Raw genomic sequence first — 27,168 nt, 5'->3', positions numbered from 1 at the left:
ATTTTCCTCTTCTAACTTTTAAACGCACAATACATGTTTGTTCACTGCAGATGAACTAATCTCGCTATTGTGTTGCCAGGGATCAGCTGGCTTATGCTTTACATTTTCTGCAGGTCACTGCAATCATTGCCTTTTGTTGTTTTGGGATGGAGGAGTATGAAAGGAAGGGGAGTGGGAACATAATTGACACAGTGCTAAAACTGAGCCCAGAACATGATGGTAGTTTTGATGCACACCTCGGAGGCTTGTTGCCTCAGCGAGCTTTTCCTCTGCAAACAACAAGGGAAAAGATGGACCTTTATTGCTCTTTGTGCATTTGGGGACACATTGGTTTTCTGTATACTGGTGGCTCTTGCCTCTGGGAAGATCAAACCCTTGAGCAAGGGCGACATGGATTTTATTCCTCAGAGGGAATAAAATTAATTTTAAATCCTAGGGTAGTGCTGGCCGTGCAGAGGTTGCCCAGGTGCTGGCTTGCTGCGGGGCTGGAGAGGTCGCAGCTTTAGGACCCTTAGAGCAATAGTGACCACAGGCAGGTGTCAGCTTCAAGAAGAGGAACAATAGTTTTTTCACTCATGGAAAGTTCTTCCTGTTCCCCCAGCTGGGCCAAAATAAGTCTCTCCATGCTGTTTCCACAGTCAGCCCATGTCTGTGATGGAGCAGCCTTCCTGCACCACTGAGGATACTCGCTCCTGGGCTTCCCGTGTCGATGAGGCACCTGGGCCAGCCAGGACAGCTCCCGTGTGCTGCCAGGTACTGCACTTTCAGCAGTGCTCCCAAAGGCTGGCCAGGTCAGGAGTGACCAGCAATGCCACGGTTTTGGACCCGTGGATCTTGGGCTCGCCATGGCTGGTGCAGAGGTGCAGAGGTGCAGAGGGGATGTTACAGCCCAGCTTAGAACACAGGAAGGGTGTTTCCATGCTTGGGCTGAAGAGCCGCAAGACACTGCAGCAAGTTTCATCTCCTGAAATAATTTTCTGATGTCTGTGGGGGTAGGTGGGCTGTTCAGTGGGAAAGGTCTGTAGCTTTGTGGTTGAGAGAAGAAGCTACAGGAAATGTTTTCATGGTGCAGATACCTGCTTGCTTCCTGGGCAGGCATAAAGTCACTCCTGGCAAAAGGCTTTGCTGACTGATGGTACAGATAGACCACTCTCATTTCACAAGTAGTGGTAGCAAAGGTATTTAAGGATATGTGAAGGCATTTTTTTAAAGATACCTGTTTAGATGTTGTGTTCTCAACAGATGTTTCCTGTGTGAGCTGGTCCACAATGTGGCGATTTTAGGTAAACACTACCACACTGTTCTTCCCGAAACAGCCCTTGAAGGTGGCCATGCAGAGGTCTTTTGGCCAAAAGGATGTCATTCAGGGAGCAGGTAATGAGAAGGCTCTCCTCATTCCCTGTCATTAAAAGTACATAATCTTAAAAAGCAGGTGAGCATCAGTTAGCAAGAGTTTGGCCAGGGAGAGAAGGGGTGGGTCCTGGGCCAAGCTGAAACAGTTGGGGAACATGTTGAACGTGGCATAGTGTTCAGCTGGGACATCTCTCAGCAGCTATCAGACACACCTCTCAGGATGTAGGATGGGGTGGTTTTAGAAATAAATGAGCTATGTGGAGAAAACGCCTCAACTTCCACAAGAAACCTGCTGAAAAAGTGCCCTCTATTCAAGACACGAGCCAAATGGCAGTGGCCGGGTCCCTGCAGACAGGGGCTCTTTGTGAGGCATCCTTGCAAACCTGCTGCCGTCCTCCCCCAGCGCCGGGAGAGGCCAGCGGCTGCCTTTCCTGTTTTCTGCCTCCTCGGTTTTATACATTCCTGCAATGCAAGCCGAGCGAGCAAACTTCCCTACTATTTGCAAGATGTGGGCGTGCCCTCTGCAAAATCCACATCGTGGTCCTTCCAAACTGTTTTCAGAGGTTAGCCAATATTTACACAGTGCTTGAGGGATGCTAGGAACTACAGTTTGAATGGGGAAGTATTTTCAGGGGTTGCTCACCTGGGAGGTAAAGTGACTTGAGTTTGAGATTACCAGCTCTTCTTTTTTTTTAACTCATCTTCCTCGTCACTGCTAGTGCTCCCCATCTCTTTGACCTGTTTTGTTGTGGGTTTTTTTTTTGTCTGTTTGCTTGTTTAGTATAGTTTTGGTGGGGTTTTTTTGTCCCTTTATACACTTATGTTTTAAACTGGTGCTGATAGTACTGGGGACTTTCCGCTCACAGTTGCCAGTTCCTGCAGTGTCTGTGCTTCTCTTCTGTGTGGAGATAGCATCCAGCTCTTTTGAGGGAGAAATACTGCCTGCACGGAGAGATGTTTTTAATTCAGTGGATTCGTGAACTCTAAGGCCAGAGGGGTATGTTATGATCCTCTAAACCAGCAGTATGCCTAACATGAGCCAAAAAATCTTAACCAAGAGCTCCCACCACCAAGCCCATTAGCTTCTTTAGAAATTCCTGCTTCAGAATACTGAGTGGAGTAATTACCGCTATGGTTAGAACAATGCCCCACAAGAATGAAATATTTTTGCTCAAAATATCCAAGTCATATCTGCTTATGTCAGAAAAAACAATTACTTTAACTGTCCTGATGGCTGCTTTGTTTTGAAAGGGTGAGGGGAGGGAAAGCAAACTCCTTTATGGCTTGTGCATCTTACAAAGGGATTGCAAATGCAGGTTTATTACATTTGACTGTTCCTGTTTGGAAAGAGTCCAGGTTGACCGTCAGAGCCAGAGCTGAGTCTGATGGCTTGGCAGACAGCGGAAGAGAGGACCTTGCACTGGAAACCGAGCAAGGAGCAGCTGAGGACATTTGATAAGAAGGTATGAAGGTAACAAAAGAGAGAGGTTCAGCGCTGTCATTCTGACAGGGCTAGTTGTTGTGGACCCCCAGGCTAACTTCTACAGCACAGAGGGCCTGGTGAGATGTTTGTGTATGGAGGCGAATGGGTCCCCATGACATGGTGCCAGGGAGGAGCATTCCATCTTTTGGAGAGTCTCTGGGTGAACATCTCCTGCAGAATTGTCCTCAGCCTGCTGCCAGATAAGCAACGCATTGTTGGGTTCCTGAGGCTTGAAGGTTTATACTTTGCTCCCTTCTCGGTTCCTTTAATACACCATTATTCCATACAGCCAACAATATTTAACTCAGGATTCTTCAGATGCTGTGTGATCCACATGTGATTGCTTCATTTCATAGCATGTTATATTCCATAATTGCTTTAGCAGTGACACCAATAAACATTGGTACTTTATCTCCCATGCACTTCTACTGTGCTTGTGATCACAAGCAGTTTGCAGTTTTGCATTTATACCAGTGGCAATTTCATGTGGTACTTTCGAATCCTGCTTAAATAAATTGATTGCAGTTAAAGTTCAAGTTAGCACAGACTGCCCAAGCTTTTCATTGAGGCTTTTTCACCAGCGAAGTGACACTTGGAATTGTTAAAGCCAGTGTAACATTCAGAATTTTACATTTCTTGACATAGTAATAAAAAGTCAAGTTATTAGATTTGATAGCTAGGCAAAACCATGCTAGTTCAGGGGTTAAAATGGGGAAAGATAGTCTGAACAGAACCCTGAAAAGATTCTGCTACTTTTAATTCAATTTGAATTGCTTTTCTCAAAAATATGCAAAAACTAGCACCTCAGGAAAACGCTTTATTTCATTTAAATTCCTTTTTTAAATTACTGTTATTCTTTCTGTTCTTGGCTGTTAAAAGAAGAGCTAGTCTTGCTGTCCAGCTGCTGCACATCATTAGGGTAGCACAAAGGTAGCAGTGAATTTAGCCGAATCTATTGATGGACCTGCCAGTGCACCCGGGGCCATCGCATTCTCCCTTCACGCTCTTCTTTTGCTCTTTCCATCATGTTGTTTTACTAGATGAAGTCCACTCGCCATCTGGCCCTTCGTGACTGATTGGAAGCCTGACTCATTTGTCGCATGCTCTCCATGAGCTGCGGTGTGGGGAGCCTTACTGACACCGAGCTGTTAACTTGGAAAGCAGACTGCAAATGGCGGGTACCAAAGAGCATTGTGAACTTGCAATATGTACCCATGAAGAGTGGCTCTTTTTGGCTGATTGTCTAGTCATATTTGAGTAGCAGTTCAATACTCCATTTGTTTTTATACTCCCTGCTTTTCTGTTGGTATTGTTTCTGTGAAAGTCATGCTCTATACTCATAGGTAGTGTTCATTGCCAGTCTTTGTACTAAATGAGATGTTTGCATTTTCCTTGTTTTGACATTCCCCTCGCCTTTCATCTTTATCCATGGTAATATTATTTTTGGAGTAGCTTTTCATAGGTTATTTCTACTTTCTGGAGGGGTTGGGTGGTGGTGGTGAAGGGGCCATTACACAGGTTTTTTTTTTGGTTTCATGTTTCTTAAGTAAGTAAACAGGATTTTTTCTTGCACAGGTCCTGATGGAGATGGTTCATGGCCTGGACTGTTGCAGAGAAGAGGTACCTGGTCCAAAAACAAGCTGAAGAGCAGAGGTAAGTGCATCAGGAGTATCTTCAGACAGATGCTAGCGCACACCTAGAAGAAACAAAATTTATGAGTATGAAAAAAAAAACCCAAACCAGAACACTAGAAGATGCTTATGTCCTCCTCCCTGCCCCTGGCCACCTATTCCTGCCCATTCCCGTGCAGCCCCAGCACTGGCAGCCGAGCTGGCCGAAAATTGACCCGGCAAACAAATGTTTGTGCTCTGGCCTTGCCCTCCCTATCCATTTCTGCACGTTTCTGCCCCTCTTCTCCCCACCGCTCGGCGGGGCGATCCGGCCGCCAGCGCTGCCCTCGGGTCTGCCGCGGGGCCGGGCAGGGGTGCTGGGGCGCTGCGGGAGCCGCGCTGCATCTTCACCCTTTGCCAACCTCTGCCTGCCCAACCTGGCTGCAAAATAACAGAGAAGGACGGCATGCCCGCGGGTTCCCGTGCCCGGCCGCTAGCCCCAGGCCGGCGGGCTTGTTTGAGGCAGCGCGGTGGCGACGGACGTGCCCGCGGGATGTCCCCGATGTGCGGGGCAATAGTGCCCTCTATTGTCGGCTGCGCCCGGCAAAGGCGGGCGCTCGCCCCGCTCGGCCCCGGGCAACGAGGCTTTGCCCGGCGGCAGGGCTGGGTTTTCATCACCATCCCTTCCCTCTCCTCCCAGTATCTGCAGCCGGTTGTCTTCCCGCACCTCGGAGCCCCCTGGCTTCTTGGCGTGTCCTCCCGTGATCCAGCTCCTGGAGATGTTCGTGTTTCACTCCAGGACTGCAGATGCCATTCGGTGCATCACAGAGCTCTTGGCTGGGCTGGATCTAATATAACATGCTCCCTGCTTTCTCGTGGCTCTCCCAGAGAGCTCTGGGTAAGGTTTGCTGGGGAGACAGCTCTCCACACCACCAACCTGCAGACAGTCCCTTGCAACCTAGGTGAGAGAAGGATATTGAAACTTGCAGATTTTAAATCTGCATGGTGTGCAGAGTACTTCTAGAGTAAGAAAATATGTTGTAGCTAAATGTATAAGATCCTCTAGATTTTTCAAGTTCTGAGTCCATATGATTCCTTGACAAGATTATAGATAGAAGAATACATTTACTTTATTCTGTAAAAATTCAGGTTCAAGTGTAGCTTGGCCATCATAGAATCATAGAATGTTTTGGGTTGAAACAGGCCTTAAAGTTCATCTAGTTCCAAGCCCCTTGCCATGGGCTAGGACACCTTCTACTAGTCCAGGTTGCTCAAAGCCACATCTAGCTTGGGTTTGAACACTTCCAGGGATGTGGCATCCACAACTTCTCTGTGCAGCCTGTTCCAGTGTCTGACCACCCTCACAATAAAGAATTTCTTCTTAATAGCTAATCTAAATCTACCTTCTTTCAGTTTAAAACCATTACCGTCATCCTATCACTAGACTCTCTGATGAAGAGTCCCTCCCCATCTTTCCTGTAGGTGCCCTTTAAGTACTGGAAGGCTGCTATAAGGTCTCCCCAGATCCTTCTCTTTTCCAGGCTGAACAACCCCAACTCTCTCAGTCCTTCTCTACAGTGGAGGTGTTTCAGACCTTTGGTCATTTTTCTGGCCTCCTCTGGACTGTCTCCAACAGGTCCATGTCTTTCTTATGCCAGCGGCCCCAGAGCTGGATTCAGTACTCCAGGTGAGGTCTCACAAGAGTGGAGTAGAGGGGGAGAGTCACCTCCCTCACCCTGCTGGCCATGCTTCTTTTGGTGCAGCCCAGGGTATGGTTGGCTTTCTGGGCTGCGAGTGCACATTGTCAGGTCATATTCAGTTTTTCATCCGCTGATACCCCCAAGGCCTTCTCCTCAGGGCTGCTCTCTACCTGCTCATGTCCCAGCCTCTATCAATGTTTGGGATTCCCCTGACCCAGGTGCAGGACTTTGCACTTGGCCTTGTTGAACTTCATGTAGTTTGCATGGGCCCACCTCTCCAGCCCATCAAGGTCCCTCTGGATGGCATCCCTTCTGTCTAGAGTATCAACCATACCACTCAGCTTGGTGTCATCCACAAACTTGCTGAGGGTGCACTCAATCCCACTGTACATGCCCCTGACAAAGTTCTTAAATAATACTGGTCCCAATATGGATGCTTGAGGGATACCACTCTTCACTGATCTCTATCTGGACATTAAACCATTGACTGCAACTCTTTCAGTGCAAGCATCCAGCCAATTCCTTATCCACCAAGTGGTCCACCCATCAAATCCATGTCTCTCCATTTTAGAGTCAAGGATGTTATATGGGACAGGATCAAATGCTTTGCACAAGTCCAGGTAGATGATATCAGTCACTATTCTCTTATCCATCAATGCAGTAATGCTGTTGTAGAAAGCCACCCAGTTTGTCAGACATTATTTGCCTTTAGTGAAGCCATCTGGCTGTCACAAATCACCTCTCTGTTTTCCATGTGTCTTTGCATAGTTTCCAGGAGGATCTGCTCCATGGTCTTGGTGACCATCCTGTAGTTCCCTGAGTCTTATTTTTTTCCCTTTTAAAAAAATGGGGATTATGTTTCCCCTTTTCCAGTCACTGGGAACTTCACCAGTCTGGCACAGCTTTTCAAATATGAAGAACAGTGGCTTAGCTCAATGGTAGTTCAGACCATGGAAGTCCAAGAGAAGGAGATGCAGTTGTAGAGAATGCAGACCTTGTGACACATACCTGTTTTCATGCAGGGCTGTCATGCCTTGGGGAGCCCTGGGAGCTTTGTCTCCATGTTTTGGTTTCAGCTGCGATAGAGTTAATTTTCTTCCTAATAGCTGGTATAGTGCTGTGTTCTGGATTTAGTATAAGAATGTTGATAATAAACTGAAGTTTTAGTTGTTTCTAAGTAGTACTTAAACCCAGCCAAAGACTTTTCAGGTTCTCACGTCCTGCTGGTGAGAAAGCTGGAGATGCGCAAGCAGCTGGGAGCGGGCAGAGCCAGGACAACTGACCCAAACTGGCCAAAGGGGTATTCCATACCATATGATGTCATGCTCAGTACAAACTGGGGAAAAGTTAGCTGGGAGGCTGCTGCTCAGACACTGGCTGGGCATCAGTCAGCAAGTGTGAGCAATTGCATTGTGCATCAATTATTTTCTATATTCTTTTGTCATTATTGTTTTTATTTTATATAATTTCAATTATTAAACTGTTCCTCTCTCAACCCACAAGTTTTCTCACTTTACTCTTCTGATTCTGTCCCCCATCCCAGTGCAGGGAGAGAGTGAGCAAGCAGCTATGTGGTGCTTACTTGCTGGCTGGGGTTGAACCATGACACTCCTCTACATCTTTCTATGGCTGGTTCCCTCCCTACAAGCGGGTGGCAAAGTAATACGGTGCTGTGGGATCTGGCTGTTCCTTCTCTCACTCCCCAAGTTGGATTCCCTCTTCTTATTTGCCTTTCCCTCAGGGCTTGCTCCCCCTTTTCCCTGCAATGGGTTGTTGAGATACCATGTGATGACGCAGCATGATGACATGATTTCTGCCCCCTCCCCACCCCTTGGCTTCTTGGCACATTGTTTAATTAATTTATCTTCTTGCCTGCAGCTTTAAATTTGCTTTTAGCGTAGTAACTTGGTGAAGACACAGCACTAAATTTTTATTTGCTCTTAATCGTGAAAAGCAATCATTTTGTAATCTCCCTGCTAGATTCATAGCATGAATTTTGCTGCAAGCTTTGAATGTGGACCAAACATAACCCAGCCAGTGGTGAACCTGGAAAGGGAGTGGTTTGATGAGCACCCTTGGGGGAGTCCATCATATTCATTTTATAGCAGTTTAACTATAATGAGGCTGCTCTACCCGCAATATGGTATGTATTCCTACAGAGCAGGGAGTTAATTGTACCTGGATCCAGCAGTGCCCTATAAACACGTTTATGTCATGCAGAACAATTAGTGCTGTGACTCATTGCTGGGAGCTCAGCCCGTGTTATAATATATATGGGGCAGCATTTAAGCATTCGTATGTGCGATCCCCAACAGCAGTCAGCACAAATCCCACTAGTATTCATCATCATGAGGACCCAAGGAAAAAACAAGTGCCATATTCCCTAAGAGAGTAGAGCATGTGGAAGACCATGTCTAACACTGGCCTATAGGTTTCTTAATGGTTTGTATTACGTCGACCAACATAGCTATTTCTTAATGAGTCAGTTCTTGAGTTTTGGTCAGAAGCTGGCAGGACCTGCTACCTTGGGCTATGGTCAGGAATGTTGCTAAATACTCTGATGACATGCACTTACTTACATGCCAATGTCCTTTGATAGGTAGATGGTGGAGGCCAGGGGAAAGCTATGTTTTTTCCTGTGCTGTGACCAGGTCCAAAAATCATCAGGTCATTTTGTAACCTTGAAAGTTACTCTTCCCAGCTGCTTCGTCACTTTGTGCAGGAGCTATTGCTAAAGCAAGTTTGTAGGGTAGTGAACTCCAGGGCTCTAAGCCTGAGTTTCCAGTAGGGTGAGTTTTGGACTGAGTGAGGACAGGAAGAAACCAAGGGATGCACTTTTATCAGACTCTCAATTAAACTTTAATTTCATAAAGGTGCAATTAAAGGCACACACTGATGCTGTGCAAGATAGCAGGTATCTCACTGTCCCCCAGTGCACATGCAGTCACATGTAGAAGGCATTTCAAAATGGTACAAACTCTTCTAGTGTGAACCATGAGCCACATTCTCAAACATTATAATGACTGAACTACTTTGAAGCAGATGTTTTCCTAACAGTAAAGGGAGAAGAGGAGCTGGATGAAAGATCTGAATATTAAATCCTGGCAGCATGGAAATCAGAGGCAAAATTCCCAGTGAATTGGGGTCAGGGTTTCAGCCTAGAGCCAACTAGCCCGGATCTTTCAGTTCTTCTCAAAGTAAAAATGAGTCAGCTGGTCATTGTCGGTATTCAAAGGGGAAATATAAACCAAGTGAAATCATTTAAGCTGACAGTGGCCAAGTGGTAGCAAGTTTGCTCTGGAAGGAAAAAAATTTATATCTGGAGGTGCTATGTTTATGGAGTCTCATTGCTTTCCAGATAAAATGCACTTGCTTTGCGAATGGGACAGTAGCTTTTTTTTTTTTTTTTACTGCCAGCCTGCAAATTTGATCTAGAGCCTTTCCTTTTCATGCATCACAACTGTTAAGCAAGATTTTCCACTGACCTGCTGCTGCATTCCCAATGAGGTCCTTGACCCCTCTGCAGTCTTGTGGTTTCTGAGGGTGCCTCTGGTGGGATTTGAGGTGTTTGTAATTTCACCTGTGTGGAGCTAGCTGAATTTGGCAAATGATTTAATTGCTGAGGCTCAGGAGGAATATAACCCCCCACTCTCCTGGCTGTGCTGAGCAATATACAAAAGGAATAAATCCATATCATTTTGTCTTGAAGGTAAGGAGAAGAGAGCCTGGACAGAACTGCTGAGTAGATTGGTGTTGGTTTTAGTAGGAGTCTCCAGGACCCAGCCAACATAGGAAGGCAGGGCATTTTCTTCCTAGCATTTTTACAGAGGTAATCCCATTGCTGTCTGGTAGGGCACTAGGAAAATGGGCTGGAATAGACCTGTTTTTCTAGCAGCACTTTTTGTGTTGTTTTTTGGTTTTGTTTTTTGATTTTGTTTTTTGATTGTTTTGAGGTTTTGTGTGTATGTGTGTGTTTTGTTGTTTTTGTTTGTTTGTTTGTTTCAAATCATAGAATCAAATAAAGGTTTGGGTTAGAAGTGACCTTAAAGATCATGTGGTTCCACCAGCCCCTGCCATGGTCAGGGACACCTTCCACTAGACCAGGTTGCTCAAAGCCCCATCCCACCTGGCCTTGAACACTTCCAGGGGTGGGGCATCCACCACTTCTCTGGGCAACCTGTTCCAGAGCCTCACCACCTTCATAGTGAAGAATTTCTTCCTTATATCTAATCTAAATACCCTAACTATATGCAAAGTGCTTTGGTACAATTGCTGCTTTGGCAGGACTGGCTCTCAACCAGTTTGGATTGAAAATTTGCAGAACTTGCTTGATTTCTGGAAAAGCCAGATGACAGATCCTGGTTTTAGTGCAGGAAGATTTTGATGTAGGGAGTTTTGTGTTCCATAAATGGAACATGTGATCCAGGGAACAGTGCTCCAAGTGAGCTCTTGGGTTATTTCTACCATCTACAGAGCGTGAAGAGATTGATGAATGCCAAATGGTACTGACAACTTCAGCTCAAGACTATGTAGGCATTGCTGGTTTATGCCAGCCTTGCCTTTGGCCTTAGGAATAGCTTAGAATTAGTCAGCAATATCAAAACAATAAGTCTCAAAACCAAATATTGCAACAGAAAATGTTTAGCTCATCCTGATCACAGCCATCATCCAGCCTTCCCATGAGCAGCAGCCAGCTCCAGTTGGGGCTGGCAAACTCTTATCCTTTGGCATGTTTGGAAGCACTAAATCCCTCTTTGTGCTCTTTCCAGAGCATAAATGCTTTTTCTCTTCCTTGCAGAAGGGTCTGGGTCTCTCTCTTTTTCTGGTGACAGGTCCATGGCAAATGGTAATACCTTTGCTCAATGACAAAGAATCAGGGGGTTGTGAGCCTGCAGTCATCTTGGGGACAAGCTTTAAAAATTATTTTAAAATATTTTTTAAAAACAAATAGCTCTTTGGGATTTTTTCTTAGGAAAACTTGTGTGCCTCTCATGTTCTACTTTAAATGGCTTTTGACACCAGAGTTGGATCCTAACAGTGCGCAAAGTTTGACCTGATTCTTTACAGAGAGGCAAATTTTGTTCATAGCTCCTGATGTTGTTCCAAAATAATTCTGAAGAATTATTGTGAAGAATGAGCTTTTGAGAGAATGCTTAGAAGACGAAATTTAGTAGGTTTGTAGGTTTTATGTGTGTGTCAGTTGTATCTGCAACATGTTAGGAATGCACCTTCATCCTTTACTCTGAAGAAATGCCATGTCTGTAGAGACTGAAATGTAAAGAGGACTAGTGAATGGTACTGTGCAGCTGCTGGCCTCAACAGCAAAGTTGCAGATGTATTTGAACTGGGACTTACTGATATGACAGAGTATATGACGACTGGCTGTCGGGATACATCTTCTAAACTTCTCCGCTTGCCATCTATCTGTCCATTCTAGAGTTGTATTCAGTTTTCAGCATGGGTTTAACTTGAAAAATTTCCCCAAACCCCTACAAAGATTTGTGATATCTCACTCAAGAGCCATTAGTGGGTCATCCCTACAACCTCAGCACTAAGGAGTCTTTGCCAAAGGAGGTTTGATTTCTTTTTGTCTCAGGTGAATTCAAGTGAAGAGTGGAATGGAAAGGCCTGGAGGAAGCAGTGAAGGGTCTCCAAAGCCTACTGGTGGTTTGAACAGAAAAACAGCAGCCTTGGGACTGCCATCCCTCTTGTATTCCTAAGTAAACTCAAAATTGTAATTGTTCTGCCCAAGTAGATGTGGCTACAGCCTCTATCACCATTGCAGGAGATACAGAGCTGACTGGCAGACTGAATGTTTCTAAGAGCTGGCATCTTCCAGATCTTTGAAATCTGCATTTTTCCTGAGTGAGTTGTATGACAGGCAAGAGTACACGCTCTGCTCCAACTTGCAACAGTGTGAACTTGGGCATTTGCTCTGACTGTACAAATCCCATTCAAGACTTAAGCTGAAAAAATAAAGACCTTGGATGAGGCTTTGAAAGGCATTTGGAGTCCAGATAGATCAAGAGGTATCCAGACACATTTGGGGTTTCACCACTTCTGAGCTGCTGATAAATCCAACCCTGTATGACTATGGATACCTTAATCCCACCTCCTCCATCCATAGGCAGTGAATATCTGCAACATAGGGTTGTCCTCCACCCACATAATGGATGGAGCCAGATGGACATGAGGTCAGCTGTCCTCTTTTCTCCATATCCCACATTGGCTCCACACAGGTCATAAGTCCATATGGAGATACCAGCCAGCCAAATGGAGCAAAACTGAGAGAGGACACACATCTCCTCTGACCCTGAGCAGATAGGGATTTGTCTGAGGATGTAAGACAGTTATACCTGTTTTCTCTGTGTGGGAAAGCTGTGCCCAGGATGCGCAGGGTTTTACAGATGCATGCTTTGCCCTTCTCTAATTGCTTTATGCAGAAACATACATGAGCAGAAACACTGAACACACATCCGTATTTTGTTTGTGCTCTGTATAGCTGCTTTGGAAGGCTAACCAACAGAGAGATTTTTGTTACATTGTGTTGCTGGTGGTCTCCTGAATGCTTGAGACTTATAAATCAGGCAATTGTTTGATTCTGACACAGGAAAATGTTTTGGTAAATGCAGGAGGCTTGAGACAAGCTGAAAATGTCTGGGGCTCCCATTGTGTGCAAAATGTGATGTGTGCAGAGGAAATCTGCAGCATTCCTACAGCAAACCACAACAACAAGCTCCATACAGCCCAAATCAGTTACAATTCTCATATAAATTATAATGGCTTAAATGTTATTGAAATGATAAACAGCTTTTGCGTTCCAGACATTGCTGTGATTCCAGAAGGTGGCTGTATAATACCAGCTGAATGAAATATTGCATATAGCCTGCAATATTGCAGGCTAAGTATGGGGCTTATTTGTGTGTATCTGGTTTTGTTACATCTAACATATTCTTTGGCTATAAAACTTGGACTTCCAATGCACTCTGTGTATCTTGGAGCCCAGGGCTTCATCAATTATCCAGCAGCAAGTTGCCTGAAAGTCGGTCATGCCAACATGCCAGTAAGCTGAACACACAACCACAGAGGCGGCAAAAGTATCCATCACTTCTGGGCTGTCACCATCACTTGTTAGTGTGTGTGGGTTTGCCTGGACCCTGCTCAGCAGCAGATGGTATAACCAATCCTTTAATCACAGTTTCCTTTGTGGATGACCATGTCATGCTTGCTTAAAACAAGTGTAGCTTGAGCATTAGGAAGAATGGCAAGTCTGGAGAAGACTAACCTTGCCCAGGTGAGAGCTCACGCAGCAGATCTGTGCTTTCACTAGGGGAAAGAGTAATTTTTTTCTTGCCAATTCTTCAATGCCCTAGCGTAGCAGACCGCTAGAGGCTGATGGCATTTTCTGTCTTTTGATGTCTTTGCTTGAAGGAAAAGGTCAGAGATACTCTCTGGGCAGCCCAGCAGCAATTCTCCACTGCAGCTCATTGAAACTTGAGGGGTTTCTGCTTGCCCAGGAGAGATTTTGGCGTAGAGGTGGGTATGGCCACAGCAGCACCTGGGAGATGACTCTGGAGGGGAGTCCTCTGGCTGAGCTGAAATGTATCCTAAGCAAGGTGCCACTCGGTATGAACAGGCACAAGAGACTTCTGCCCTGGTGAGGTCCTGCTGGAGCCGATGAGACTGGATGGGTACAAAGAACTGAGCTTTTTCTTCCTATTTGGTCATGTTATTCTTGGTGTAATTCTCCTGAATTCAGACCACAGAATTTTTCCAAAACTCTTTTTACAATTGACACAGTGTCTGCCCCATCTGCATATTTTGTTGTCAAATTCCAGCATTCAGAAATGTTCTCTTTTGGTTTAATTTTTCCAGAATATTAGAGAGGAGAAACTGCCCTGTGGTTAAACGACGGGACTGGCTTCCAAAGGATGATGGAGACTGACTCCAAGCCCTTCCACAGACTTCCTGTGATTTCAGGCAAGTCATTAAACCCTTCTGTCTGTTAAGGTCCCATCTCCAAGACAAGGAGGATCTAATTATTTTTCCCTTGTCTGATTGTCCACCTTTTTTTTTGTGTTTGCAGGGCACCAAGCAGGGCCTCAATATTAGATGGAGCTTTGGGGCTTTACCATTAAAAAGTTAATAATAACCAGTCATGTTTCAGCTAAAATTTGATTTGCAGTTTAATATGCTAAGTAACAAAGACTTTACCAAAAGAATGAACAATAGCCTTTTCCATTTCACAAAATAATTTGCCAGGCAGGATAAGTGCAGCAACATTTTTATAAAAACAAATTATAAATAATTGCTTTTTGCAATTTAATACATACATAGAAAGAGCCAAAAGAGTTCAGCAGCCACTGGGAATCTGATTTCATTGCCGATTTGGACTGTCTCTGTAGTTTTTATGAAAATCCCTGAAGACTGTGCTATTTTGTAAACTAAACTTTTTTTTTTTTTCTTTTTTTCTGCTGGCCATGTGGAGTCTTTTTCCATTCATTAGTGAGATACTTTTTTCATGAACACAATTAGACAATGCAATAAATCAGTCAACAAATATGTGACTTAATTTTGGCAATACCAGGCCATCTATGCTCTTATTTGCTTAAATGTGTAAATCTTTCACCAGACTACAAATTAAACCAGTTCCCTCAGTGGCGGGGTCAGGGGAAGAGAGGAATCGGGCCAGATCCTGCGCATTTGACGGCTCCCACTGACCATGGCCTGTGTCGAGCGGTTTCCCTCATTACAGCCATTCAGCATTCCCGCTGTTGGGGGATCGCTTCAGGAAACATCACTGGGATGATGGCTCCCTGAGGGCTGTGTCTCCATAAAGGGTTTTTATGTCTCTCCTTGCTCAAATATCTGCATGCCTCACTGGTTTCGGTGTGGTGGCCGCATGATGCTGTGACAAGGTAGGGAAGGTATGCTCATAACTATTCATCTCATATCTGATGTCCCCTTGGGTCAGGTCCTCCTGGCACCCCTCAGCACACAACCCGTAGAAATGCAGTTTCTCTTTGCAAGGAGAAAATAAACTTTGCTGGAATCCAAGAGGCAGCAATCCCCTCATCATGGCATTCCCAGCCAGCTCTTGTGCTTGCCACAGATATGGGTGCATACCCCCAAAGGCAGGGATGTGTGTGTGATCTGTGCTGGAGCAGGATTTGGTTCATCCCACTGTTTTTTCTGTGTAGCTGGAGAGACCAGCCAGCTTGCACTCATATGGGATTTGAGACCTGAGAAATCCCCTTTCTCGCTGGGCAGCACGTCTGCACTTCTATCCTTCTTCAAGGCTCTTTTGAGGCTGTGAAGCTTGTTTTGACCTTCTGAAGACAGGTGAATCCCACTCAGAGTACCTCATGTTGCTATATATCATATCAAGCTTCCTTTGTGAAAAAATGCAAGTTGAGAAAAGGATTTGGGTTTTACTTCCCCACAATTTATTCTTTTTCAACCAAGATTTTCAACTGCTGGTATTGCTGTGGGTGGATTTCCCCTCCGCAGGCACATGCATTTTGAGCTGCCCTTGGCTCCCATTTCCAGTGATTTAACAAAAGATTTCTGCCCAAGTAACATAAACAGTAAGTCTTCATACATTTTTTTTTTAAAGATATTCTCAGGTTTCCCACTCTGTTTTTCCAGAGATCACCAGATAAATAGGCCTCAGGAAAGATATACCAGGGAAGGCAACTATAAATACTTGAAAAATGTCGAGAATAAGTGTCAAGGCTTAATGCATAGCTAATGGCCTAATCTGCAGTTTCATAACAAGACATTTGTCTCCTTGCTTGCTTTCACTGAAGTCTCCCTGGAATATCTGTCCATTTGAAGTTTATTTATCCTACCCAAGAAAATTCATTTCCTATTCATAACCTATTCCTCCCCAGTTTTTAAATTAATCTTTTTTTAAAGATGACTTGTCAGTGACCGAGTGCTACCCATGGTATAGTCCATAATTGAGCCAGAAGCAGCCTTTAAATAAAAATGCAATCCCAGCCTATGCCATCTGTCATTAATGGTGCATTGTCACTACAGATGGAGATGAAATGTCCTCTAGCTGGATGGCTACAAATGCAGTGCTCAGCATGGCATAGCTGGGAACAGAGTTAATCTCAATCATACTTTGGCTCCTGCAGACATTTTCAGACAGGTTTCTCAGGGGAGGAGGAGGGTATACCTGGTGTTGGTCACACTGGCTGTGTGCGCCATTGGTGCTCATGCTGCCACACTTAGCCCTTAGACTAATTCATGGGGCAAGACTTAAAAAATCAGATGCTGAAAGACAAGAAAGTCCAGGTTCCTGTGCAGAAGACCTCTGTGGGAGGACACTGTGATAATTCAGGGCTGCCAATGTCTTGGCTGAGTTTGGAGAATACAGCTCATCCCTTCATCCTTGGGGCCAGGGCAACATGGACCTGGCTTTGCTCATGGCTTGTAAAAGTGGCTTAAGACTGCCACCCTCTTCCCTTAGTCCTGTCAGTGCCAAAGAAAAGGGATGGGGGGATAAATAATCCTGCCCAAAGAGACTAGTGCTAGAACAGGATTGCTGAGTTTGGCCAAGGCATTTGCTTACTTGCTGTCTCATCTGGGGTGCTCATCAAGAGGTACCCACTTATGCGTGACACTGGTGATCTTAGTTTGTTCCCAGAGCTTGCTATCACACCAGGCACCGAGTTTAGGTCACCAGTTCTCTGAACTGCATCTTTTGCCCCAGAGACTGAAAATTAAACTTTTTTAAACAAACAACCAAAACAACCACAAAACCCTCTATTTCCCTTGTCAATGCCAGCGAAAAGAATGTAAGTCTGAGTGAGAGCATGTGGCTGGTTAGCTGTCTGCACTGTATGCCCTGGGCAGGACGAGGCTCATATTTGGTGCATGTCATTGCTTCTGTCAGTCACCTTGCTGGAATCTGTTTTCAGTTGCTGCTGAGACAAACTCACCAGTCAAAATATTGACGCTTTCCAAGTCAGCAAAGTTTCCCGTAAGCAGTGTTTTACATTGCATTTGCATGAGTTGCTTTTTTGGTTGTCTCAAAACCTCCATAAACAGAGTTCAGTCATTAATTTTACTCCTCTATTCAATGCTGGTAATTTGTACATTGTGCCTATCCAGTGCAAACCAGGGAGTGACAATGTTGGTGCTATGCTGCAGGACATCCAAAGTGTAGGCAAATCCATTGTTTTGTGCTGAGATGAACCAAATGTTGAGCACTGATCTTTTGCTAAATTAGGATACATGCTGGGTAATCTTCCTTCTTCGGTAACAAATACAACTTCTATGGTGTTGTGAGTTTGGTCTGTTTGAGTGCTTGTATCTCTATAGGAAAGTCATTCTTTAAAGGTGCTTTTTTTACTCATGCTCTGGCTGAGTTTGTGAAAGGTTGTTTCTGTCCAGCATCCAGTGACACTGTACCTGCCTCTGGTGAAACATTAAACCTTTGGTCTTCTCTCTCCTTCACCAGGAGGTAGAGCCTGGCAGCCCTCACCAAATCTTGGGGCTCTGTGGTGACATGTGCTGAATAAAAAGGTATGTCTGGAGATCTTACAGTTCCCTCTCCCTGGGCTTGGTTGGAAACATGGAAGCCCTGACAGCCACTCGGGATCCAAGCCAGCAAATGTCTGTGTGTGTCCCTGTAATTGTATTGCCTGTGTCAGCCTTCACAGTGAGTCAAGTCTCCACTTCTGAACAGAGGTGTTACTCAATTAGAGGGACTGGCTGAGATGGTCAATGACAGAGCCTCAGGCTGGAGGGTCTGCATGAAATATGAGAGCTGGATCAACCAAAACCTCAAGGTTTTCAACAAGTTGAAAGGGGTGACAATTTGCCCCAAGCCTGCGGCAGAATATCCACCTGCATCAATGCCGGCAGAGGACCAACTGAACATGTAGCAACCCTTCCATGAGGACCATGGGTGATGGCAATGCTGTGTGAGCCAATGGTGCATGATCATCAGGAGTAGGGCAAACCATATCATGGGCCATTTGACAAGGAACATGTCCAGGATGTCCAGGGAAGTTTTTATTCCTTCTTACTTGGTGCTGATGAGGCTGACCCAGTGTTGGACCCCCCAGTTCAAGAGAGTTGTGGACAAACTGGATTGAACCTAGTGGAGGGCTACCAAGAAGGTCAGGGGTCTAGAGTACCTAATCTTGGAAAGAGGTGGAAGGCATTAGGCCTGTTCAGCCTGGCAAAGTGGAGGCTGGGGTGATCTAACAGAAGCCTGCAACTACTTGAAGGGCAACTGCAGAGGTGATGCAGATTTTTCTTGGTAGTGGCAGCTGACACCATGAGGGACAACAGCCACAAGCAACAGCTTGAGAAATTCAGACTGGACATTAGGAAAAACTTATTTCTCAGCTATTTAAGGAGGGGGGAAATCTCTTTTCTTAAGAGATTTTCAAAGCTTCTCTAGAAAAAGCCACAACCGAGCTGATGTGTTCAAGCAGGAGGGTGGATGAGATCTCCTGAGGTCCCATCCTACTCGAAGTCTTGTGATTCTACAAAATCAGGGCATTAACATCTTTGCTTTATTTTTCTCTTTATTTTAAAGACAATGGTCAACCAGACTTCCAGGATTCAACAAGTAAGAAAACAAAGAAATAAACCCCCAAGCAAACAAGCAAGCAGGCAAACAAATAAAACCCTAAGTAAACAAGCAAGCGAACAAACTAGCAAACCCTCCAAAGGACAAATGACTCTTGTTTATTTAATTCCCCAGTCTGCAGTCAGTCTCATGATTTATATGGATTTAATACTACTTCTTTTTTTTTTTTTTTTTTTTTCTTCTTCTTCTTTTTTTTTTTTTCCTGATGTTTTTTGCATTGGCTGGTAATTTGTAGTCTTGAGTGGAGTCACATGTGAACATTTGCTAGCTCAGCCTCTATAAATTTGCAGCACCACCAGGTGCAAAGGAAAATGGTTCAGCTAGAGGTGTGGATGAGAACAGCTCTGACTGTGTGTAAGACCTGTGCTTGATTCAGGATCTGTATACATCTATTGTAAGCATGAGGACTTGAAAATAGCTGTTCTGTTATAAGCTTCACTTGCAGCCGCCAAAAACAAAGTGTCTTTCATGAGGAATTAAAACAGTCATTTTTTTTCCAAGCCACTAGAGGCAATAAAAGTGAAGGAAATGAAACAGTTAAAAAGAGTTGAAGAGTTTGTCATGTGCTCTTGTTTGGGGCAATGTCTACTTCCGCTCCTGCTGGAATTCTCGAACCTGTCTTTGCTGTGATGGTCCTTGAAGCAATGAGCCCATCTGGGACGAGGCTGAAGAACAAGATGCATAGTTACCTTTGACCCTGCCTGACAAGTAAGCAAAGGGGAGGAGAAAAAACAAAAGAAAAGAAAACGGAAATCCCTGACACACTGACTCAGCACCTTTCACACTGTAAGGTCTGAACTGTTTGCACAGCTTCTGCACCTTGCCTGTGCTCCCTGTTCCCAGCTACAAAGCACATTTGTGTCGTCTTTCAGTCTGTCGTCCTGCAGTAAGTCACTCCATGAGCACTATGGATGCAAAAGCCATCTCTGGAGGTGGGGAAGAAGCCTCAGGAATGAGGAGCGAGACTCTGGGTGAGAGTGGCCGCTTGGGAGAGATCAACAGGAGACAAGCTATCCGTATTGCCTACCTGATTGCAACTCTAGAGCTGACCTTCCTCTTCATGCATTTTGGAATCATGCCTGTGAGTATGGGTTGTCCTGCTTCACACCATGTCTTACATTCAATGCCAATCTATGGAGCTTTACAGCAAAGTCGAAAGAGAGTTTCTAGCAGGAGAGAGGAAAATGTACTCCTGCCTAGCAGGCAAGCTATGACTGTGTTCAGGGTGTTCCCAGGCAGTAAAAGGTGGTTTGTTATTTGTACTGCAGTAGCACCTAGAGCCCTTTCTTGGCCTGATGGCCTGGGGTGAAGATGTTGTAGTTCGTGTCATCTTGCTTGCGGTGGGAGAGTGATCCAATAAGCAGGCAGCAGAAATGAGGGATTTCAGATCAGAGGTGGGTTTTCTAAGGACATAATAAACCAGCTGTGCATGGGAATTGTTGCTTCTCACTTACTGGACTCTTGTTTGGCCCTTATGATCATAGAGTCCAATTATTAACCTGACAGTGCCAAGTCCACCACTAAACCATATCTCTAAGTACCATGTTTACATGTCTTTTTAATACCTCCAGGGATGGTGACTCAGCCACTTTTACGTGGCACCCTGTTTGGGTGCTTTATAACCCTTTCAGTGAATGAATTTTTTCTTATATCCAATCTAAACTTCCTCTGGTGAAATTTGAGGTAATTTGCTTTCCTCCTATCACTTGTTACGTGGGAAAAGAGACCAACACACCCCTTATTAGAACCTCCTTTCAGGTAGTTGTAGAGAGCAATAAGGTCTCCCTTCAGCCTCCTTTTCTCTAGATTCAACAGCCCCAGTTCCCTTAGCTGCTGCTCACAAGACTTGTGCTCCAGACCCCTCACCAGCTTTGTTGCCCTTCTGTGAACTCTCTCCAGCACCTCAATGTCTTTCTTGTAGTAAGGGGCCCAAAACTTAACACAGTGTTCCAGCTGTGGCCTCACCAGTGCCGAGTACAGGGGGATGATCACTGCCCTAGTCCTGCTGGTCTTACTATTTTTGACACAAGCCAGGATGCTGTTGGGCTTCTTGGCCACCTGGGCACACTGCTGGCTCATGTTCAGCTGACTGTTGACCAACACCCCCAGGTTATTTTTTGCCAGGCAGATTTCCTGCTCTTGTGAGCTCATGGATCTGTGATACACATTCACCCCGTCTCTGATGAGCCCCTGCCTTCTGGGAGATGTCTCTACTGGTTTTCTGCCTCCAGAGGCAAACTGCTCCTTACCCTGGGGGCTAAACCAGTCCATAGTGCCTTCAGCCTGTAGGCAGAAATTTTATTTACAGGAGATTGGTGTATTTGATCATCAATTGATTACAGGCGATTTGAGGACCTGGGTGCAGAGCATGTACTAGGGAAGCAGGCAAGATTAGGGCACCTCCACACTTCCTGAGAGCTGAATTTGGCTGAGAGTTTTAAACAACTCTCAGCAGACAGCACAAAACAAAAATGTGAATCTGAAATAGCTGTCCCTTGAGTGTTGAATTTTTAAATAAAAAAACCTCAGAGGACTGTGGATCTTCAGGGTGTGTGGTGGTGGTTTTTTACAAGCTCCGGTTGTGGCTGTATAATCCAGATTATACATAAAGGCCGATATTGTGCTTGCATTGATTCCAGCTTGCTCAATTAAGCAACAGCTCCAAGACTTTACCACAGTCACCTTCTGGGTGGTGCTGAGGCTGCCCCAGGTATCTCATTCCCCCTAGCAGTAGCAGGATATTGCATTGGACTGCAAAGGTAAAGGGCAGTTCAGATTTGTCACCTTGTACAAAATTGATGGGTTTTATCACATCCCATTTATCTTCCTTAGCGGATGGTGTGGGATGGAGGGGTTTGGTCTTTATTAAACACCCAATGTCTGACCCAATGAAGATTTCATCTCTAGGTATGGGGAATTGAAGGAAGTGCTTTTTTGAGCTGTAGTCTCTTCCACACAGACATTAAGCTCTTTATTCAAAAATATAGCATACTTCATTTCCCATGACCTGTTTTGTTTTATTTCTTTTTTAGTACTTCGTAAAGACCCTAGGTTTGGATTCAGTGGGGTTTGGCTACCTTCAGACAACCTTTGGTGTCTTCCAGCTTGTGGGAGGTCCGATTTTTGGAAGGTGAGAACAATTCTCATGACCCTTTTCATAGCTGAAAAAGGCCAAGCATTTTTACACTTTAGTAAAAATATCAAATAGTTCTGGTTTGTGGTTCTGTTGAAATGTTGAAGTTTTCGTAAATGTGCAAAGGCAAAATAAATACTATATGTAGAAATACCACAACATAGAAGCAGCCTTTATAGTAACTTAGCTATGTTTTAATGACACACATTTAAGTGTAACAATGTACTGGGAATGGGCTTGCACCAGCAGGGTCCTTGGAGCCCAAGGTCCTAACAGCTTAATCCTGCAAATTTTTTATAGCCATGTGTAACCTTAGAAATGTCTTGTGACTGGGAAACCAAAAAAATATGGTATTTATTGATGTTAAGTAGAGCTGTCAAAGAAAATAATCGAGGGTCGTGTTATTTCTACAGCTGAATCTCACTGTATCTGTATGTGTTTAGTACAAAGCTAGACTTGCACGAATCTTTAAGAAATTATGCATCTATAAGCTCATCTATCAAAATAAGAGTGGAAAAGACTCAGGTTTTCTGCCTCTGTACCTCATGGAACACACAATTTTGTTCCTAATGAAATGTAAACAGCCCTCCCCCCAAAAAAAATGACAGGGCCATGTAATCCAGTGATAAGAAACTAAAACGAAGCTGAGAAAGGCTAGCCTTTCTTCTTAGTCCCGCTACTGATCAACAAAGAAATAACCACATATGGAGCTGGTGTGTGCCTCAGTTTCCCTGGATGGCATTTACCATTCTGTTTGATTTAGACTGTGAGCTTTACAAGATCCCCTGGTACATGGGGTATAGCTCTTCAAGGATCTGATCTCTAAAAGCACTTGGACTCTACCATAACACAGGTTCTAAAATTAGTAACAGTAACAATAAATTCTCCAGTGAGGCTCGGAAATAAATGCATTCCTAAGAATGGAGATGGTGCAGAAGGCCCAAATTGAATGCTCATTCTATTAATATACGAAACTAGAGTAATGTATCTGTTCTGGACCTAGTGCCATCTGAAATCTGGTTTTCTTCTATGCACGTAATTCACTAATGTCCAGAATTGATGCCGAAGGGAAGGAAAATAGCAAACCAGAATCCATCTGGGCCTGGACTCCCATTGGTGTAGACAGGACTGAAGGTGCATATTGCCAGATTGAAGCCAAAATTTGCAATGTAGGTTTGAAATTAGAAGGATTTTTCTAGGTGTGAGGCTGCCTTGATTTCACCTTGAAGGGAGATAAACAGAAAATGGGAAGGAGTGTGATAAGAGAGAGAAAAATGTGTAGCCTAGGTCAGTTCTCCTTATTCCTCTTGCCTGATGTTGCTAAACAGCTGTGAGATATGAAGCACTGAAATTACTCTTAAGGAACAAAACCAAAAAAGCCCTGGACTATCTAGTGAATCACGGTCTTTAGGTTACAAACAGCTAATATAAACTTTCCTGATGTTCATGTAAACAGAAAAGCTTTGATCTATACATCTTCCTCAACACTAACCCCTTTTATTACTTATGCTTAGGCCTGTAGACCAGTCTTTGCTTTTTTTTTTTGGTTGTTTCTTTTAGTGTAAACACAACTAATTGCTATGCAAGGTAACATTCATCTGCTAACTGTAATATGCAACTTCAATAAAAAGAAGGAAAGAGAAATTAGAGTGAAAAACTTTATCTGAGGACTAGTTTACGGTCATCTTAAACCAAATTACTTAGAACCCGTTCTGTGGTGCTGACTTTGTGTAACTTAACTTTTTAAAGTACCTTGAAATTGAATAAAACCTGAATCAAAACCTCATCTGACTGTTTTGAATTTTTTACGTCAAATAGAAGCAAATTTGAGTCACTATTGTGAAGTGTTTATTGAACCTAAATAGAAAGCTATCTACTTATTTTCTTTTAAGTGGTGCTGAATGACAAACATTGCTTTTGACATCCTCTGGAAAAACACTGGAATAACTTCAATTGCCAGTGAACCTAGACTAAAAAGGTAGCCAGCCTGATTCCCTAGTCTGAACCAACTCTGAGTCACAAAGTAAAGTTTGAGGGTGTTATGTGCTCTGAAGTGACAATATTGAATGGGTTACTGAGCTGAGCTGCTGTAAATGCCTCTGCCTGGTCTTTAGCAGCTCTGAGATAAAACACATTTCTTCACTGAAATGCCAGTGAAGGAGACTGAAACAAGCATGTATTATTCTGTGCTTACAAGGGATCTGGAAATGGGCTGAGCAGTGGCAGCTGTTGGTGCATTCCCACGTTACACTAAAGTGTCTGTGCTTGTGTTCCTGGTTGGGCAGCTGGTGCTTCAGCACTGGTCCTTGCTCTCCTCCTCCAGGCAAAGCTTCCAGTTCTGGGGGCTTGTTTTGACCTTTTTTTATTTTCAAGGTGAAGTTTTGTATTGCTGGTAGTTAGCAATGGAAAGAGGTTGTCCAGTGCTCAGACCCAGTGAGCTGAGGTCCTCTGGATGTCTAGTCCTCTTGTGAGAACTGAGCAATTCTGAGAATCTGATCAGTGTTTCCCATGCTGGATAAAGGAGAGTGAGATGGCTGTGCAGCTCTGTCCATCTGGGTGCATCATGCTTGTCATGACCTGCAGAGTCCCACTTCTGACAACCTTATACCGTTTCTGTACCAGGTTTGCAGATCGGTTTGGCACCCGAGCAGCCTTAATTCTCTCCTGTGCATCTGGAAGTGCCTTCTTCTTGCTCATGTCCATCTCCACCAGCATTCCGCTCCTTTTCCTCTCCAGGCTGCCAGCAGTGTTCATGCATGGGCTACCAGGTAAGGTTGGTCAGGGCTGAGTGCCTTTCCAAATTGCTTTTATTGTCTGATTCCTCTCTTCTTGCTCACGTTGCTGCAAGTCAACAGGTCCAACAGCACGAAGGAAGGTAGGAGGAACATTTGATGGTCATCAAGGATGAAAGGTGGAGAACATGTAACTGCAGGTATGTTGGTTATGGAAAGGAGCAGGAAAGCAGGACTAGTAGCCTGTAGTCCCAGGCCCATTCTCCTGTACGATCTTGAGCAAATTGCTTGTACTTTGCCATCTAGACACAGATGACGATCACTTACTGGCAACAGTGCTATCCCAATCTTCTCAGCTGCCTTCTTGCAACCAGGTTATTTTGTAGGAGAGCTTTTCCCTTTCACCTGGCAAAATACGCATATTGGTCAAAATGAAATGCAACCACAAAAATACCTTCCATTGCCCACCAAGCTGTTCTGCTTTATTTGCCCTTTCCTAGATGTTTCTAGTAAAAACCATAAACAACCTTTAGCTACTAGAAGTCCATGTAACTCGTGCAAGAGGAACCAAGTTGGTAGGGTCTTAAGCCTCTTCTTGCCACCTGTGGAGTGGGTTGTTTGAGTGGTTTTGTTTCCTACAACTGACAAGCTGAACTGATTACATTCAGCGATGTGCACGAGTGTTTGTCCTGGGGTTGCAAGGACTGTTTTGTGGCAGGCAGTGTTTCTGTGGCCTAAAAATTTGTATACCCACTGCTCAGACCCTGTGGTGAGCTTCTTTCAAAGGATTTTTGTTTTCACTGCAGGTGCTCAGAAGGTTATTACCGACCTGACTACACCTTCCCAACGTGCTGATGCTTTGGGGAAGCTGGGTCTTTGCTTTGGGATAGGCATCATCATTGGCTCTGCCCTGGGAGGTGTTCTTTCCACCAAATTCGGGTGAGTGGTCCACTTGTTCGGTGTTGGCCTTGTTGCAACCCTTGAGGGAGCTGCTAAGGGGTATTTTGCTTCCTCTTTAGCTTTTGGTGATATCTTACTGCTGGTGGCAGTAGAGGATCATAACCAGAATTCAATGTTTTGCTTTCCGTACTGCTAAAAAGAATGATTCTCACTGTTTTTAAGGAGACTTTGTTGAAAATCTCATCTTCTGTCTACTTAAATGGATGTAAAAACAAGCTGAGGTGAGAAATGGAGTCTCTCCTGGTTGTCTTCTCTTTGGAGCTGAGTGTGCTGAAAAGCAGTGGACACTGCATACCCTGCCTTTAAGAAGCAGTGTTATACAACTGAGAAATGGAGATCGGGAGCAGTGTGAAACTCGTGGGGAAACTGGTGTGCTTGGGGGATGCTCGATATAGAACAAGACCTTGGGAAAGAAGAAAGTAAGTCTAGGACAGTGGAGGAAAAGAATGAGGAGGTCTAGCCCTGTCACAGCAAGATGAAGCACACGCCTGCCACTTCCCACTTTCCACAGCCTAGCACGCTGTAGCAGGCTGCCACCTTCTCTTATGTGCTGCAACAGGAAAGAAGTGCCTGATTTTACTGAATTCATCTGTCTCTGTTCATTATTAGTAAAGGAAGCTCGAAGAGCTTGGTGTGTCAGAGAATTTTGCAGGCCAGGAAGTGCACGTGGCTGTCATCTTCCTGGAAGATTCCCCAGCACTCCTCTGGTGGGGGAGTGAAAAAATCCCTTGTGAACTTCTGAACATTCATTTTGCTCTACTTCTTTTATTACGGACACTTGCTTCTGCAGTTCAGGTTAGCATGGGAATAATTTTTTTCAACTTTTGTGAGTGTTGTAGCTGCTCTACAGTGTAGGATACAGGTTAAAGATCATTAGGGGAAGCTCTGGTTTTCAGGAATTGGGCTTGTCCGGGAAGGTGTCAGCATCCACTGGGTGTCACCATCGGTTGGCCAGCACTCCCTGCAGCTGCCTCTCACCGTCACAGCCTCCCAGGGCCACTTCACCAGCCTGTGCCCCACCTCCCTTCATTTGTGCAGCAACACTATCTCATTAAAAATCAGTTTTCATGAACTACAGACGACTAAGTCAAATGTTATTGATTTTTTTTTCATTATCCTTTTCCTAGTGCCATAAGCACTGTGGGCTACATATGGTGCTATGTCCCAGGGCATTTTGCATAGGACACACTCAGTTACGTTGTTGGGCATCATACAATGCATTCCGAATCCTATTGTGCATTCAGGTGTTGCAGTGATGCTACTTTGTGTCTCAAGTCTCTGCAAGGGTTAATTAAGTAGAAGACTTTAACCTTGCTGTCTTAGGGAGTACTCCCTGAAAACTCTGCTACTGTACCTTGGCAGCAGTGTTGGGCCAAATTACTTGCTGCAGACAATCTCAGCAATTTTCTTCCTCTCACTAGAATCCTCAAAAGGTTTTCTTTAATTCTCTTCTGATTGGTGCCTTTTCTGTGTTGGTTTAATTGATCTGAGGCTGGATGGAAGGATTGGTTTTGTAGTTGCTATATGGTTACATAAAATGACAATTTGGGATGTACATAATATTAACTAATGCAGGATTTCAAA

At 44.5% G+C, this 27,168-nt stretch overlaps 1 protein-coding gene and 1 long non-coding RNA gene across 3 annotated transcripts in view; both read left to right on the top strand.

Annotated features, from left to right (window-relative positions):
- The first annotated feature begins 612 nt into the window (after positions 1-612).
- Positions 613-18,903, top strand: LOC139827997 (uncharacterized). The gene is made up of 6 exons (XR_011739151.1): positions 613-753; positions 1,243-1,374; positions 2,703-2,816; positions 4,412-4,489; positions 14,022-14,126; positions 17,617-18,903. It is a non-coding gene; the product is annotated as an uncharacterized lncRNA (long non-coding RNA).
- A 120-nt stretch (positions 18,904-19,023) lies between these two features.
- The window catches only part of SLC67A1 (solute carrier family 67 member 1), a 72,353-nt gene continuing 64,208 nt past the window's right edge, over positions 19,024-27,168 (top strand). Inside the window, exons 1-4 of one of the 2 annotated variants that reach the window (XM_071808978.1) lie at positions 19,024-19,840; positions 21,792-21,889; positions 24,515-24,660; positions 25,431-25,563. In XM_071808978.1, coding sequence (XP_071665079.1) covers positions 19,658-19,840; positions 21,792-21,889; positions 24,515-24,660; positions 25,431-25,563 — 560 coding nt within the window. In that variant the 5' untranslated portion in view covers positions 19,024-19,657. The remainder of the gene's footprint in view (positions 19,841-21,791; positions 21,890-24,514; positions 24,661-25,430; positions 25,564-27,168) is intronic. The other variant, XM_071808977.1, reaches the window with a different exon arrangement.

Source organism: Patagioenas fasciata, chromosome 5, assembly GCF_037038585.1.
Source record: "Patagioenas fasciata isolate bPatFas1 chromosome 5, bPatFas1.hap1, whole genome shotgun sequence".
NCBI classification, from domain to species: Eukaryota; Metazoa; Chordata; class Aves; order Columbiformes; family Columbidae; genus Patagioenas; species Patagioenas fasciata.
This window is presented reverse-complemented; position numbering and strand designations above follow the sequence as displayed.